The sequence below is a fragment of the Scyliorhinus canicula genome, chromosome 15, assembly GCF_902713615.1.
Source record: "Scyliorhinus canicula chromosome 15, sScyCan1.1, whole genome shotgun sequence".
Lineage (NCBI taxonomy): Eukaryota > Metazoa > Chordata > Chondrichthyes > Carcharhiniformes > Scyliorhinidae > Scyliorhinus > Scyliorhinus canicula.
Genome location: NC_052160.1, coordinates 74667156 through 74684433, shown reverse-complemented (window position 1 = coordinate 74684433; position 17278 = coordinate 74667156). Strand labels below are relative to the sequence as shown.

The window sequence follows — 17278 nt, the reverse complement described above, 5'->3', positions numbered from 1 at the left end:
TACAGCTGCCGGCAGACACCCTTGCTCCTCTACACCAAGTCCACTTGCAATGAAGGCCAACATACAATTTGCCTTTTTAACTGTTTGCTGTACCTGCATGCTTCAGTGACTGGTGTACAAGGACATCCCGATCCTTTCATCCAGCAACATTTCCCAATCTCTAACCATTTAAATGATATTTTGCCATTCTGCGTTTCTGTTTGAAGTGGATAACTTGCCACTTATCCACGTTATACAGCATCTGGTATATATTTGCTCACTCACTCAACTTGTTTAAATCACCTTAAAGCCTCTTAACATCCTGCTCACCACCCATATTCCCATTAAACTTTGTGTCATCAACAAACTTGGAAATATTATATTATAGTGTGTTAAATATTATATACAATTGAATTCTAGGTCTTGCATCCTGATTTTATTTCTCAGCGTAAATTTCCTTGCTACAACTCTATTTTTAGACCTTGATTTGTGTAATCGGTAATAGTAACAAGTTGTGTTCATTTATTTAGACCATGAGTGTCGTCAAGAGAGGGTACTTTCTGCTGTAAGAAGGAATATCTTCCAGGTGAAGGATCCAGAATTATCTGCTTCTAGTGTCTTTCAAGCCATGCAGAAAGAAAATGAAGATGTGCTGAACAGTGTGGAAAAGCAGAGAACGATAAAAATGCCCCTATGTTGGCAAATGGTATGCAATAACAAGAGAAAACTGAATTATCAGGGGTTTTGAAGTACATGCTGATTATTGGATGGTTGAACTTATTTCTTGACAGCTTTGCAGTAATTGTTTTAAGTATTCTCTACTCACAAGTGCTACAAAGGTCACGGACATTGGAATTTAAATTTACCGCAGAATGGGGAGTGTGGAACCTGATCAGCCATCCTTCAGAGGAAGAAAGCAATCTCAACTCAGGTCAATTGGTTGTGTAGATTCCTAGAATCCCCACAGTACAGAAAGCGGCCATTCGGCCCATCGAGTCTGTACCAACCTTCTGAAAGAGCACCCCGACATAGGCCCAATCACACACCCTATCCCGTAACTCCACCTATCCTTTTGGACATTAAGGAGCAATTTAACAAGGCCGATCCACCTAACCTGCACATCTTTGGACTGTGAAATGAAAATGAAAATCGCTTATTGTCACAAGTAGGCTTCAAATGAAGTTACTGTGAAAAGCCCCTAGTCGCCACATTCCGGCGCCTGTTTAGGGAGGCTGGTACGGGAAACTGGTACGGTACTGTGGGAGGTAACCGGAGCACCCGGAGGAAACCCACGCAGACATAGGGAGAACGTGCAAAGTCCAAACAGGCAGTCACCCCAGGCTGGAATTGAGCCCGGGTCCCTGGTGCTGTGAGGTAGCAGTGCTAATGACTGTGCCACCGTGTAGTTTCAAGGTTTCCTATCAATTATATTTGTGCGCAGGATTAGAGACCCTGTACCACTATCCCATAGTACGCTAAAATCCATTTGAGTTTGAATGCCCAATCGGCCATTCTACACAGTGCAGTAGGTCTTCCTATTCTGAGGATTGGGTAAGCACTTTTTCAGTGTTTTTATTGGTTTTCACATTTTTATATTCCACATTCCCATTCATACTCTTATGTTTTCAGGTTTTATTACCGCGCATATTGTTGAGCCAACGAGAAATTAATATTTACAAGTGTGCAATAGGCCTATGAAAAATGTGAAGAAAGAGAGAAAGAAACACAAACCATATTCAAGCAAGGAGCATTATAAATATTTACAATCCCCCCCCCCCACCCTGCCCACCCGCTCCCGGTGCCTGGCAATTCTATTTTTCCATTCAGCCTTCTGGCCCTCGCGTATGTTGCCCAGTGTGTTGACGTTGTATCTGTTATTCCCGCTAGTCCTCGGGGGGGGCCCGTGCTCTGTGGCTCTGCCACCTGTGTCCTGTGGTCTTTTTTTAATGGGTTTTTTTTTGCCCCTTTCTCCTCCCCCCCCCCCCCCCCCCCCCCCGGCTTACTTTCTCTCCCCCCCCCTTTCCTTTTCTTTTCGTGACGCATCTCCCCACTCACTTTCCCCTGGCTTGGAGACAAGTTGTTGACTATTCTGTGGAATCTCACTTCCGACCCACAGATTGCGAATGTTATCTTTTCCAGTCTGAGAAATTCTGACAGGTCGTACAGCCAATCTGTAATTTTGGTTGGTGCTGCTGATCACCAGCCCTGCAGGATTCTTTGGCGGGCGATTCAGGGAGGCAATGGATAGGGCGTCAGCTCCCTTCCCTATAAAGTGTTCCTGGCTGCTCTGAGACCTCCAAAGACCACCACTTTTGGGCATGGCTCCATCCCCACCCTCACAACCTTGAACATTGCCTCAACAGCACGGTAGCACAGTGGTTATCATAGATTATCATAGAATTTACAGTGCAGAAGGAGGCCATTCGGCCCAACGAGTCTGCACCGGCTCTTGGAAAGAGCACCCTACCCAAGGTCAACACCTCCACCCTATCCCCATAACCCCACCCAACACTAAGGGCAATTTTGGACACTAAGGGCAATTTATCATGGCCAATCCACCTAACCTGCACATCTTTGGACTGTGGGAGGAAACCGGAGCACCCGGAGGAAACCCACGCACACACGGGGAGGATGTGCAGACTCCATACAGACAGTGACCCAAGCTGGAATCGAACCTGGGACCCTGGAGCTGTGAAGCAATTATGCTATCCACAATGCTACTGAACTGTTATTTCACAGCGCCATGGACCCGACTTTGATTCCCGGCTTGGGTCTCTGTGCGGAGTCTAAAAGTTCTGTTGTGTCGGTGTGGGTTTCCTCCGGATCCTTCCTCGGCGTTGGTTTCCTCCCACAAGTCCCGCTTGATCTGTATGCACCGTACTTGCCATGTGGATGTGTCCCTGAACTCCAGGGTTTTGCTTTGTTCGGGGGACCATCCAAAATGGCCACAGTAACTGTACTCACCATCAGGCCGGGCCCCTGCACTCCGGGGTTTCCTTTTGTCCAGGGCCACCCATGATAGCTGCCAACTATGTGTACGCCATGTGGGTGAGCCCCTGCACTCCAGGATTTCCCTTTGATGGGGACCCTCCCAAGTGTCCGTTTGCGGTGCCTTTCTGTTCCTTGCTGCCATGTGCGATCCACCAATCAACCCCCGTAACTTTGTTCTCCCGTTGAGTCTGCTTCCCTCCCCTTTCTCCCCCCACCCCTTGCTCTGACTTGTGTTACTCCCCCTAATTACCTAGCTTGATACATCCTCGTTTGTGGTGCCCCTGCCCCCCTCCCCCCCCCCACTCCTGTCGCCGGGCACCCTCTTCCCAGCAGGTGATGCGCAGTGCCCTCCAACCCCCCACTCGTACTTCCAGGTGCTAACTTACCTGCTAGCGTGGTGACCACCTTCCTGATGTCGGTCTAAACCTCCCCTTTGGCCGCTGCATGTCTGTTTCCCCCCCCCCCCCCTCCTCACCCCTTCTTGTGCTCTGATGTTGTCGCCCCCCCCCCTATCTGAGCCGTAGCTCCAACATTCAGAATGAGGCTGCGCAATCCCGTGGAAACAGTCTCTCAATGTCCCAATCCACCAGGGTGTCTGGTTCATGAATGATTCCGCTGCTGCTTCCCATCTCGCGTTGTGGATGAATCCGTCCGCTTCCGCCGGTGCGATGAAGTAATGTTCTCTGGCCTGAAAGGGGACCCAGAGGTTGGTTGCGTACAGCATTCCAAATTCCACTGCGTTCTTACACAGTGCTTCCTTTGCTCTATTGAATTCCGCCCACCGCTTTGTCAGGTCTCCTCCAATGCCCTGGTATATACTGATCGAGTGTCCCAGTTGCAAGCTCTTATCTGTCTGGCCCAGTTCAGGATTCTTTTCCGGTACTGGTGTCGGTGTAGCTTTCCAATTATGGGCCTTAGTTGTTCTCCGGCCTTGGGCTTTGACCAGAGTAACCCGTGCGCTCTGTCTATTTCTAGAGGCTTGCAGAAGCTGTCTCTCCCCACCAGGTTACCCAGCATTTGGGCCACGTATTCCATGGGGTTCCTGCCCTCGATTACCTCCGTTAAGCCCACTATGCGTAGGTTCTGGTTCCACGATCGGGTCTCCTGATCCTCGGCCTTTTGCATTCCTTGTATCGCCACCAACCTTGCCATCTCCATTTCCACTGCGGTGATCCAGTCGCTTTGGTCAGACGAGGCCTTCTCCAGTTCTCTTATGGTTGCGTCCTGGGTCTCCAGCTGCCCCTCTGCCTTTTCCAGGGCCACTGCAGGGTGATCAGTGCCACTACCACTACCCACCTTGACCGTTGCCTCACCTCTGCTTTTGTGGCCTCCTTGAGCTCCTGGAGTTCCTTTGTAAGGAACTCCCCCATCCGTTTGTGGGGGATGGGGAGCTCTGGGTGCGGCCTGGTGGCCCCTCTCGATCAGGCGTGACCGGGGTCTCATCGCCCCGCGTGCTTGTTGTCGCCTCGATTCGTGTCTCCAGGTTTTGCTGCCTTTTCCATCCTTTTAGCCCTTGGACTGCTGCTGCTCGGCATACCTCGTCCTGGTGTTTTTGGAAGAGGGCGAGGGGTGTTTCTTCCTGCTTTCGGCAGGCTATTTTGAGCTTAAAGTGCCTAAGTCCAAGTTTTCAGGAGGAGTGCCACCTTTCGTGAATCTGCTCAGCACATCCCCCATCACCGGAAGTGGTTAAGCACTTTATAGGCAGGTTCACATTGCAATAAGCCTTGAAAGCGATCAATTTAGTTTCCAGGAAAATGGTTCTAATCTTCAAAAGTTATTGAAGTAATTTGAAAGACAGCAAGATAGGAATGTAGGATTTTGTATAATTTAAACAACCATATTTGATCAAGAGTTAATTCTTGTTCAAAATCTAATGTCTCAGTTATTCGGCTATTTCATTATTTAGCTTTCGCCTTCGGAGCTGGCAGTAAATGACACGCTGCAGTGTTCATCTGGATCAACAAAACATAAGATCGATAAAGCTCTTGAACGAATCAGCTATTTGGAGCCAAGGTAATCTCATGAGTTCATTATGTTTTTGGAATGATGGTTTTATGTTGAAATCATTTAAGATATTGAGAACCTAGATCTGTGTGCATTTCCACTTGCGCTATTGCATTCCAGCCATGTTTTTGTAATTTTTTAATATCAGGTTTACCATTAGGAATTCCTGTAACCACATGTATATGCAAAAACATCATTCTGTACAATCTGGCCACTGGGTGGCATAGTCTGGATGCTGGCTTCACACAAAACTCTCAATCCTTTTGAAATTTTTATTTCAGGATCGTTTTCCTCAGTAAAAGTACGCAATGTTCAGAACATTGGTTTAAGCACGCATTCATTAAAAGTCTTGTTTATTCATGCAGCTGAGCATTTCCCAGACTGCATCAGGACAGTTTGGTCACCTGTGCTGAGAAATACGTTTTCGTCAATTACATCAGTTACGCTAAAATGTTTTTCAAACTTAACTTGAAGAAAACGATAAAAGGAACAGTTTCCTGAAGGGAGAATGAGCTTGCAGGGATAAATACAGAACACTGCAGAAACCTGTTAAAAAGATGAATAGAGAGACCTGGAAAAAGTACAGCACCTGAAGCTGACAAATGCTCATTACCACAACAGTAAGAGGACAATCGGGGAAGAGGTGAAAAAACTTGAACTTGTGTTTAAATTATCCCTTTATATTGCGCTGATCCATAGAATTCCTGCAGTGCAGAAGGAGGCCATTTGGCCCATCAAGACTGCACCGACCCTCCAAAAGAGCATCCCATCTAGGTCCCGCCCTATCCCCGTAATCTCACCTAATGTATGCATTTTTGGACTGATGGGTGGCCCTTCTTGTCATGAAGCACATGTTTATCTGTGGTTGGTTAAGAGATGGCTGGGCTGGAGCATGCAGTTCCAAAATGGCACCAGTGACATCAAATTGGTGGGTACGATCTAATGGCCACGTTGCATCATGTGCAAATCCAAGCGAGCAGGTTAGGTTGAGGTAGAGTCCAAAATCATGAACCTCATCGGACACGATCAGTTTCCAATCTAACCAGCCCACTCCCGTTCCCGAGATCTGGATCCTGCCGTGGCATGGTGAGAAACCAATAATCACCAATTAAGGCCAACATCCATCCTGTTAACGGGAAGGATCCCCTATCTAATGACCATCCATGATCTAACTGGCTCCCAAACGGGTCTTGCAGGCGCCGTTTAGCACACCTATATAAAATCGTGAAATGGCTGCGGTGGGGATCGGAGGAGGTGGGTAGACACCTTGGAAAAGGATCAGTCAGCGCGCGGGCACCAGGGCTGCTACCCCAGTTCTCGCGGGGGGGTGATGGTGGTGTGGGCACACCGAGGGGGGTGGTGTCGGCCACCCACCTGCCATCGGTGGGGGGACACCCCTGGGCTGGGGAGGGTGCAAGGGGCTCAGCCCCCGCGGTTCCTACATGCCACCCCCCCTGTACAGTGTACATGCATACCAGGGGCAACCTCGGCCCCTGCCTGTCCGATGTCAGTCCCCCCCCGGTCACTTTGAAGGAAGATGAGCAGAGCTGGTAGGGGGTGAAGAGTGGAGGATTGGAAATGGTAGGTGAGTTTACCTTCGCTGTGATCATCCTGATGAGGACTGGGTTATATTTGACCTTTGTCTTGATAGGGGTCTCCCCTCTGGATATTTTTGTTGCTGTTGGAGCCACAGTGAGGATGAGGGTGGCTCTGAGTATCCTTTATATGACGGTAGATCCTGTGATTCGGCTGGGTGTCCCATCCCCAGGGGGTCGTCTTCTCCTCCCACCTGGGTGGATGTGGTGATGACTTGGCCTGGTGAGATGGGGCACTTTGGTGTCGGGTGGAGGGGGGAGAAACCAGCCCTCCTTCCCAGACGTCAGCTATTTATGTGCCTTGACTGTTCTCTTTCTCAGGGCTTGGGCTCCCCATTGCCTAGGGCCAATTTGTGTATCCGTTCTTGTGGGGTGTGATGGAGTAGGGGGGTGCCTTGTCCTGATTAGGACAGGTTTGGTGCAGCCTTAGTGAGGTATAAGGGTTGGAGCTATGTGAAAGTTCCCGGGGTCAGGTTATCCGGAATTTCCTTTTTTAATGGTGCTGGGCTAGGCCAGACTGGTACCATGGTCGAAATCCTGTTGTCCCCAAGGAATTGGCGTGCTCTCGGGCGTCCATAGGGAGATCCTGGTGTGGCCGGGTCTGGCACCCATTGAGCAATGACTTTGGGGAGGACCTCCGGGTGCTCCGGTTTCCTCCCACAGTCCAAAGATGTGCAGGTTAGGTGGATTGGCCATGATAAATTGCCCCTAGTGTCCAAAATTGCCCTTAGTGTTGGGTGGGGTTACTGGGTTAGAAGGTGGAGGTGTTGACCTTGGGTAGGGTGCTCTTTCCATGAGCCGGTGCAGACTCGATGGGCCGAATGGCCTCCTTCTGCACTGTAAATTCTATGATAACTATGATAACTAAGGGTTATCTTTTTTTGCTTTATCCCTGGAGTAGCAGCAAGATCCCCAGAGGTTCAGTTGGCAGGCTCTCGTCCATTTTGGGATGCCTCGGGTCACCCTACAATACAGGTTACATAGAACATACAGTGCAGAAGGAGGCCATTCGGACTATTGAGCCTGCACTGACCCACTTAAGCCCTCACTTCCACTATCCCCGTAACCCAATAACCCTTCCTAACCTTTTTGGACACTGAGGGCAATTTAGCACGGCCAATCCACCTAACCTGCATGTCTTTGGACTGTGGGAGGAAACCGGAGCACCCGGAAGAAACCCACGCAGACACTGGGAGAACGTGCAGACTCCACACAGACAGGGAATGTCTCCAAGCCGGGAATCGAACCTGAGATCCTGGCGCAGTGAAGCCACAGTGCTAGCCACTGTGCTACCGTGCTGCCCGTTGGCTGCACATTTCCTTGCAGTAACGTACACGAATCTACAACTAACTTTACAAAGTTTCTCCAGATCTATTTTCCAATGGTCATCGCTTGGTACATGTGCCAGTGCTTGTGACTGTGGTTGTCATAATGGTTTAAAAGTCACTGTTAAATAACAGAGTTCATGGTACAGCACGTTATTACTTGAAAACCAATCCAGCAATTTGAGTTTCGGAAAATATATGCTCTGAGTTGTCAATTGCCACTAATTGCTGGATGTTTTGCGCTGCTCCATTATTAGCCATGCAAAAAATGAGATCTCACAACCCCAGGGTTTCAAGAAATTGCTGGAGTTGCATCATAAGTGTGAATTAAACGCCCTTTGGTAAGTTAGGGTGGATATTTCACAAGATTAGGATTTATAAGATTGGAAGAAATAGAATCAGGAGTGGGCCATTCAGCCCTTTGGGTCTGCTCCACCATTAAATAAGACCGTGGCTGATTTGACTGTAGCCGTAACTCCTCTTTCTGCTGTCCCACAAATGCAATTGAACCAGTTCAGAGAAAGTTTACAAGATTAATACCAGGAATATCCTTGTTTATCCGAAAAGGTGGGACAAACTAGGCTTGTATCCACTCGAGTCTTCAGTTCTGTGCTTGATATCTCCAAGACTCACGAATCCTGGTCATGTGCCAGCTGGGAAAGAGCTGCACAGGCGTGGTTTAGATTTCTTATGTTGAGCAAACCCATGGGCAAGACAAACAGGATTGGAACTGGAAAAAGGTGCCATCCGCCTTCACAAAAAGCGAAAACTCAAAGGATGCAAAAACCCTGGGAGAAGCGAGAGAGACGAGAGGTTAAAAAAAGACAGGTAAGAGGACAGGGAGAAGTTAAAAACGAAGTTCCCAGCAAGAGAAGAAGGCAAAGAAAATAGGACGTGTGCTTCAAAATGCTTTTAAAGTCGAGAAGCGTACCATGACATATAAATGTTGGAAACCACTGCACTGAGTTTCGAAGGGTTGGAGACAACTTGGTTGAAACATACAGGGCGCAATTCTCCCATCGGGAGACTAAGTGCCGACGCCGGAATGAAAACCGGAATGTTTCACTCTGGTGTCAGAGGCCGCTCCTCGCCCCCAATTCTCCCACCCCCAGGGGTCTAGGAGCGGTGCCGCGTCAATTACGCACGCCGGGCCTTGGCGCCGTGTCAATTATATGGCCGTACATGACGTCACCCGTGCATGCGCGGTTGCCGTCCTCCCCGCGGGCGCCCAACAAGACATGGAGGATTGATCTTGCGGGGCAGCGGAGGAAAAGAGTGCGTCCTTTAGAGACGCCGGCCCGCCGATCGGTGGGCACCGATCGCGGGCCAGACCCCTACTGAGCATGATCCTCCCTCCTCCTCTCCCCCCCCCCCCCCCCCCCCCCCCCCACAGGCCGCACACGCCGCGTTCGCGTGCTGTTCACGCCGGCAGCAACCAGGTGTGGTTGGCGCCGGCGTGAACCCGTCGTATTGGGCAGGCAGCTCGGCCCATCGAGTGCCGATTCTCCGAGCGGCCTGTCGTGAAACGTGGCACGCCATTTTGGGAGGGGGTTGCGAGAATCGCGTGCGGGTGCCAGGGCGGCGTGGCAGGACTCGCCCGGCACTCTCGCCTGGGGGTCGGAGAATTGCGCCCACTAAATCCTGAGGGGTCTTTACAGGGTGGATGTGGAGAGTTTGCTTCCTCTTGTGGGGGAATCTAGAATTAAGAGTCATTGTTTAAAAATACGGAGTCGTTCATTTAAGACAGATGAGAAATGTTTCTGCGGGGTGTGTGTCTTGAAGCTCTCTCTTCCTCAAAAGACATTGAAAGCAGAGTCTTTGAATATTTTCAAGGCATTGCTAGATGGATTCTTGATTAACGAGAGGGTTAAAGGTTATCGGGCATTAGGCAGGAATGTGGAGTTGAAGTTACAATCAGATCAGTCATGAGTTTGAAGGGGTGAGTGGCCTCCTCCTATTTAATATGTTCGTATGACTTTGGCATTCTTATGGATCATATTACGATCCTAGAACAGACCCCAACAGTGACTAGGATACTGGACCGAAATCCCTTTTATTTTAATTTTAAGACTGTGAGGAAAGGATACTTCGCTCCAGGAGTGATTTCACGAAGAAACAGGGATTTGGGATTTTAAAACAATATTACTAACATAGTATTAAATCACACCCGAAAATAGTTTACAATTACCCCTTAAACAATACTACTCAGCACAGTGAATACAATACACTTAACTGCTATCTTTATTCCCACTTATACAACAAGAAATTCAACCATCTCAGCTCTCAACCCAATCTAAATACCAATGGCACAGAAGAATACTTACTTTACAGAGTTATTCTTTGAGAAAGAGGATCTCTTGACGCTGCTTTACAGGACAGACCTAACTCTGGTCCAAACCCCTGCTTGACACTCTGGCTGGATGTCTCCAGAAGCTGTTTCAACTGGCTTATTTCAGCTGTCCCTTATCCTCAGACAAGTCTGCATCACTTTTAACCACTTTTAAAAGAGTTAATCTATTTTAACTAACCTACAGGGAGAAAAAATTGCCTTATTTGTTCTCAGCTTCAGACAGAATCAGAACTGAAAACTGAAAAATGCTTTCTCCAGAAGCCTGATGCCTTAGCTCTACCCAGCAATCAGATCATCTCACCAAGCTGAAAACTAATGAATTCTCCAGGGAATCCCCTTAATCAAAAAAAATTGCTTTAGCCCAAGCTTTTACGACATTTAATTACACCTCGGGCTCTTAAAAGCTTTGTTGTCTTTCAAACCAAGGTTCTTTTAAAACCATGATTGCAGCAGTCAAACACACTCTAACCCAAACTTTAATCATTACTTCACCAAATACTTATAGTATAATATATCTGAAATTTCTACATTAATTACAATCAAAAAATCTGCCAAGCTCCGCCTTGAATATATTCAATGACCTTGTCTCCCCTGTTCTCTGTGGAAGGGAATTCCGATGATTGGAAACCCTCCAAAAATGAATTATCACCTCAAATAGGAGATGCCTTTTTTAAATGTATTTTCCCCCATCCCCCTCAGTTCTAGATACCCACACAAGGGAAAACATGCTTTCAGAAACTCCCCTCAGAATCAAATCTTGCATGTTTCAAAAGATCCTCTTTTGTTCTTCTAAACTCCCAATGAGCATAGGCCCAAACCTTGCTCAGCCTTTCACTATATTCATGTAACACCACTCTTAGCACAGTGGGCTAAATAGCTGGCTTGTAATGCAGAACAAGGCAGCAGCGTGGGTTCAATTCCCATACCAGCCTCCCCGAACAGGCGCCGGAATGTGGCAACTAGGGGCTTTTCACAGTAACTTCATTGAAGCCTACTTGTGATAATTTTTTTTTTTTAAATTTAGATTACCCAATTATTTTTTCCAATTAAGGGGCAATTTAGAGTGGCCAATCCACCTACTCTGTACATTTTTGGGTTGTGGGGGCGAAACCCACGCAGACACGGGGAGAATGTGCAAACTCCGCACGGACAGTGACCTAGAGCCGGGATCGAACCTGGGACCTCAGCGCCGTGAGGCGGCTGTGCTAACCACTAGGCCACCGTGCTGCCCTCTACTTGTGATAATAAGTGATTATTATTATTATTCTAAAGCAATGGCTGGAAAGGGAGCGGCTGAAAATCAAAATCTCACTCCTTTAGGTTCCTAGAGGGTTTTTAAAATTTCAACGGTGCTCTCAATTTTCCTTTCCCTTTTTTAATACAATATTTCTTCTGTTTACTGTGTCTACTTTGACTATAATTTGCCTTATGCTTAAGGAATATCGATTTAAGGAGTTAAACTATGGTTTAATCGTTTAGCGTAGTCCAGGTGCCCTGCTGATTCCATTACCAACTCATACTTCCAATAATTTGCAGTGCAGGATTAATTAGCATTGGCGGATGAGAGAGCAAATTAAATCACAAACTCACTGCCAGATCCCTCATTTACCAAATGCGGGGTCAGTGGGTCCAGCAATTTGTCTCTCGCTACTGGTTCTCTTCCATACTGCCTTCTGTCGTGCATTACGCCAACCATGAAATACTGTATTTGAGGCTTATCCACGTCAACCCTTGTCACTAATTTATCTCAATCTGCCACAAGACTCTACACTTTGTACCCCACTACCTGGGGCAGCACGGTAGCATGGTGGTTAGCATAAATGCTTCACAGCTCCAGGGTCCCAGGTTCGATTCCCGGCTGGGTCACTGTCTGTGCGGAGTCTGCACGTCTTCCCCGTGTGTGCGTGGGTTTCCTCCGGGTGCTCCGGTTTCCTCCCACAGTCAAAGATGTGCGGGTTAGGTGGATTGGCCATGCTAAATTGCCCGTAGTGTCCTAAAGCGTAAGGTTAAAGGGGGGGTTGTTGGATTACGGGTATAGGGTGGATACGTGGGTTTGAGTCGGGTGATCATTGCTCGGCACAACATCGAGGGCCGAAGGGCCTGTTCTGTGCTGTACTATTCTATGTTCTATAGATCTTGTAGCACCAACAGTCCTGTAAACCTAACATTGGAAGAATTATTTTTCACCTGCCTTCCTTTTCATATATTTCTGTTCTGCTGGAACCTTTTGAAATTACATTTCTGTTCACTTTATTGTGAATTTGTGAACGATAATGATCTGTGTTTTGGAAGGTTTATTTAAACTGAGCATATATTTTGTAATTCTTTCAAAGTTTATGGGCATTGCCTGTTATGCCAGCATTTATTATCCATCCTTAATTTCCCTTGAGCAGATGGTGCTGAGCACTCTTCTGGAACCATTGCAGTCCATGTGATGTAGGTACACCCACAGTGCTGTTAGAAAGGGAGTTCCAGGATTTTGATCCAGTGGCAGTGAAGGAATGCTGATGTATTTCCAGGTCAGGATAGTGAGCGACTTGGAGGGGAAATCGCAGGCTGTGGGATTCTCCTGCATTTGCTGCCATTATCCTTCTCTGAGGCAGAGGCCCCAGGTTTGGAAGGAGCCTTGGTGAGTTGCTACAGTGCACATTGCTGCCGCTGTGCATCGGTGATAGAAGGATTGGATGCTTAAGGTGATGGATCGGGTGCCAATTAAGTGGGCTGGTTTGTGCTGGATAGTGTCCATCTTCTTGAGTGATGTGAGAGCTGGACTCACCCAGGCAAGTGGAGAGTATTTCATCACACTCCTCACTTGTGCCATGTAGATGGTGAACAGGCTTTGGGAGTCAGGGGGTGAGTAACTTGTCGAATTCCCAGCTCTGACCTGCTCTTGTAGCCACAGTATTTATATGGCTGATCCAATCAATTTCTGGTCAATGTTAAACCCCAGGATGTTGTTATTGGGGGAATTCAGCACAGGTAGTGCCATTGAAAGTTATGGGGAGATGGTTAGATTCTCTCATTGGTGTTTGTTTGGCGTGGCCATTTGCCACTTAAGCATAAGCCTGAATATTATCCAGGTTTTGCTGGATCTAGAAACAGACTGCTTCAGTATCTGAGGAGTCACAAATGGTTCTGAACATTGTGCAATCATCAGCGAACATAACATCCCCTTTTCTGACTTTATCAATGCAAGGAAGATCATTAATGAAAAAGGTGAAGAAGGTTGGCCCAGGAAGCTGTTCTAATGTTCTCCTGCAGCCAGATCCCGGGACAGAGATAATTGACCTTCAACAACCACAATCAACTTTGTATTATGTATGACACCAACCAGGGGAGAGGTTTCTGCCTGTTTCTCATTGACTCCTAGGGCTCCTTAATGCCACATTTGGTCAAATGCAGCCTTGATGTCAAGGGCAGTCACTCTCGCCTCACCTCTGGAGTTCAACTAATATGTATTTTCTTTTATTTTGTTTTATTTTCATGCACTTAAAGATCTGTTGAGCTGTTCACAGAAAAATACTTTCCACTGTACCTTGGTACACGTTACAATAAACAAATCCAATCCAGTCCAACTCTTTTCCCCATGTCCAGGTCACAGCTGTAATAAGGTCAGGAACCAAGTGGTCCCAGTGGAAACCAAACTTTGTGTCATTATTATTGAGTAAGTACCACCTGATGGCAATGTCGATGACACTTTCCATCACTTCGCTGATGATTGATAGTAGATTGATGGGGTGGTAATTGGCTGGGCTGGATTTGTTCTGCCTTTTTTTACTATTTTCCACATTGCCAGGTAGATGACAGTGTTGCAGCTGTGATGAACACAGGCCACTGCAAGTTCTGGAGCACAAGTCTTCAGTACTATTGCCGGAATATTGTCAGGGCCCTATAGCCTTTGCAGTATCCAGTGCCTTCAACCGTTTCTTGATGTTATATGGGGTGAATCAAATTAGTTGAAGACTGGTATCTGGAGCGTATCAGGAGGGAACTTGGGTAGAAGCTGAAATCCACTCAGCACTTCAGATTGAAAATGGTTGCAAATGCTTGAGCCTTGCCTTTTGCAATAATGAGTAAATTATTGTCCTGTGAAAAGTTATAATGTAAAAATTCCATCACTCATGAAATTGCACCAAATATTGATTTAAATCTGCTGCGTGTGTTCTGCGGTATTAATGATGCTGCAGCAGGAACTATACAATAGCACATGAAATGCAGTTGGCTAGAAGAAGCTTCTGCTTCCCAGACATGTGCAGCTAATCAAAGAATCTACCCCATTAACTGTTGAGAATCAGACTTGAATGAAAGAAAAATATTGAATAAGTGGCTATATTTTCTTTGATCATTGGTGCTCTTACTGACAGCCATTGACCTGGAAACAGTACTGAGGAAAAATTGTAATTTCTTTAAAAGGTCTGTGAAATCTATTTCTTTTCCAAGATATTTGAAAATGACTTTTTGCATTAATTGTTAATTTTCTTGAAGAGGAAATACTAGTCCATGTGACCTTTGACCTGGAAGGAAGTTTAAAAAAAGAAGCCGTGTGGCTGGTAGACAAAGGAGAGCTTAAAACAGAAGAGCTGGAGGGTGAAGATGATCTATGCATAGATGCAGGCCAAAGAAAAAGTAGACAGAAACAGAAAGAGGAACAGAATTATTATAGGGAGAAGAAGCAAATCTCTCAGGAAGAGGTCAGTTCTGTTTGGCAGAAAAGGAGACAGGGGACACGATTCTCCAGCCTCGTTACGCTCTCGCTCAAGTGAAACGAGGCTGGTGAATAGCGGGAGAGCAGCATAAGCAGCAAGTAATAGACAGAGCTAAGCGATTCCACAACCAACGCATCAGATCTAAGTCCTGCCACATATGTGCAAAAGACTAGGCTGAGGCATTCGCAACAATCTTCAGCCAGAAGCGCTGAGTAAATGATTTATCTTGGTCTCCTCCGGAGGTCCCCAGCATCACAAATGTCAATCTTCAGTCAATATGATCTTAATCTAGGCCAAACGTTCGGCACAACATCGTGGGCCGAAGGGCCTGTTCTGTGCTGTATTTTTCTATGTTCTATGATTCATTCCACGTGATATCAAGAAACTGCTGAAGGTACTGGATACTGCGAAGGCTATGGGCCTTGCTAATATTCGTGGCTCTGGCTTAGCACAATGGGCTAAACAGCTGGCTTGTAATGCAGAACAAGACCAGCAGTCCGGGTTCAATTCCTGTACCGGCCTCCCCGAACAGGTGCCGGAATGTGGCGACTAGGGGCTTTTCACAGTAACTTCATTGAAGCCTACTTGTGACAATAAGCTATTATTATTATTATTATTATTATTGTGGCAATAGTACTGAAGATCTGTTCTCCAGAGCTTGCCGCACCCCGAGCCAAACTATTCCAGTTCAACTAAAGCACTGGCATATACCTGGCAATGTGGAAAATTGCCCAGGTGTGTCCTGCACACAAGAAAAAGGACAAATCCAACCTAGCCGATTACCGTCCTATCAGTCTACCCTCCATCATCAGCAAAGTGATGGAAGGAACCATCAAGCGGCACTCACTCAGCAATAACCTGCTCACGGATGCACAGTTTGGATTCCGCCAGGGTCATTCATCTCCTGACCTCATTACAGCCTCGGCTGAAACATGGACAAAAGAGCTGAATGCTAGAGATGAGGTGAGAGTGACTGCACTTGACATCAAGGCAACATTTGACCGAGTAGGGAATCAAGGAACCCTAGCTAAACTGGAATCAATGGGAATCGAGGGGGGGGGGGGGGGGGGGGGGGGGTTAATTATCCGCTGGTTGGAGTCATCCCTGGCACAAAGGAAGATGGTTGTGGTGGTTGGAGTTCAATCATCTCAGCTCCAGGACATCCCTGCAGCAGTTCCTCAGGGTAGTCTCCCAGGCCCAACCATCTTCAGCTTCTTCATCAAAGACCTCCCTTCCATCATAAGGTCAGAAATGGGGATGTTTGCGGATGACTGCACAATGTTCAGCACCATTCGCGATTCCTCAGATAATGAAAATGAAAAAATGAAAGTCGCTTTATTGTCACGAGTAGGCTTTAATGAAGTTACTGTGAAAAGCCCCTAGTCGCCACATTCCGGGGAGGCTGGTACGGGAAGCAGTCCATGTCCAAATACAGCAAGACCTGGACATATCCAGGCTTGGGCTGACAAGTGGCAAGTTGCATTCGTGCCACACAAGTGCCAGGCAATGACCATCTCCTACAAGAGAGGATCTAACCACCGCCCCTTGACATTCAGTGGCATTACCATAGCTGAATCCCACAATCAACATCCTGGGAGTTTTAATTGATCAGAAACTGCACTGGACTGGCCATATTAATACTGTGGCTACCAGGGCAGGTCACAGGCTAGGAATCCTATGGCAAGTAACCCACCTCCTGACCCCCTCAAAGCCTGTCCATCATCTACAAGGCACAAATCAGGAGTGTAATGGAAAACTCTTCACTTGGCTGGATGAGAGAGGCTCCAACAACACTCTAGAAGCGCGACAACCTCCAGCCCGCTTGATTGCTCCCCCTTCCACAAACATTCAAACCCTTCACCACCGACGAACAGTGGCAGCCATATGTGCCATCTACAAGATGCCCTGCAATAACTCACCAAGGTTCCTCAGACAGCACTTCCAAACCCACGACCACTACCATCTAGAAGGAAAAGGGCCACAGATACTTGGACGTACTCCTCCAAGTCACTCACCACCCTGACTTGGAAATATATCGCCGTTCCTTCACTATCGCTGGGGCAATGTAGGAACCTACCGTGCGGTTTAAGTGTAGTCTCGTATAACTTCAAAACTCAGTAGAATTTAAGTTACACTTCTCGGATGCGAAATAAAAATATTTGATCGTGTTTATTGATTATAATTGAGAGACTAAGATCTTCTTGTGATTAGAAATCAAATGTTCTCAAAAATCCCTTGCCAGCAAAAGACTTTAAGAGAAATAATTGGCTGAACGGTTTACAACGGATTTAACTTTCAACATACAGTAACGGTTCTTTGCTCAAAGAA

The 17278-nt window shown here is 47.0% G+C and overlaps 1 protein-coding gene across 2 annotated transcripts in view; it reads left to right on the top strand.

Moving 5' to 3' along the window:
• The window catches only part of LOC119978090 (katanin-interacting protein), a 307079-nt gene that overhangs the window by 147812 nt on the left and 141989 nt on the right, over window positions 1–17278 (top strand). For both annotated transcript variants that reach the window (XM_038819487.1, XM_038819488.1), the window contains exons 10-11: window positions 510–685; window positions 4877–4983. In XM_038819487.1, coding sequence (XP_038675415.1) covers window positions 510–685; window positions 4877–4983 — 283 coding nt within the window. The remainder of the gene's footprint in view (window positions 1–509; window positions 686–4876; window positions 4984–17278) is intronic.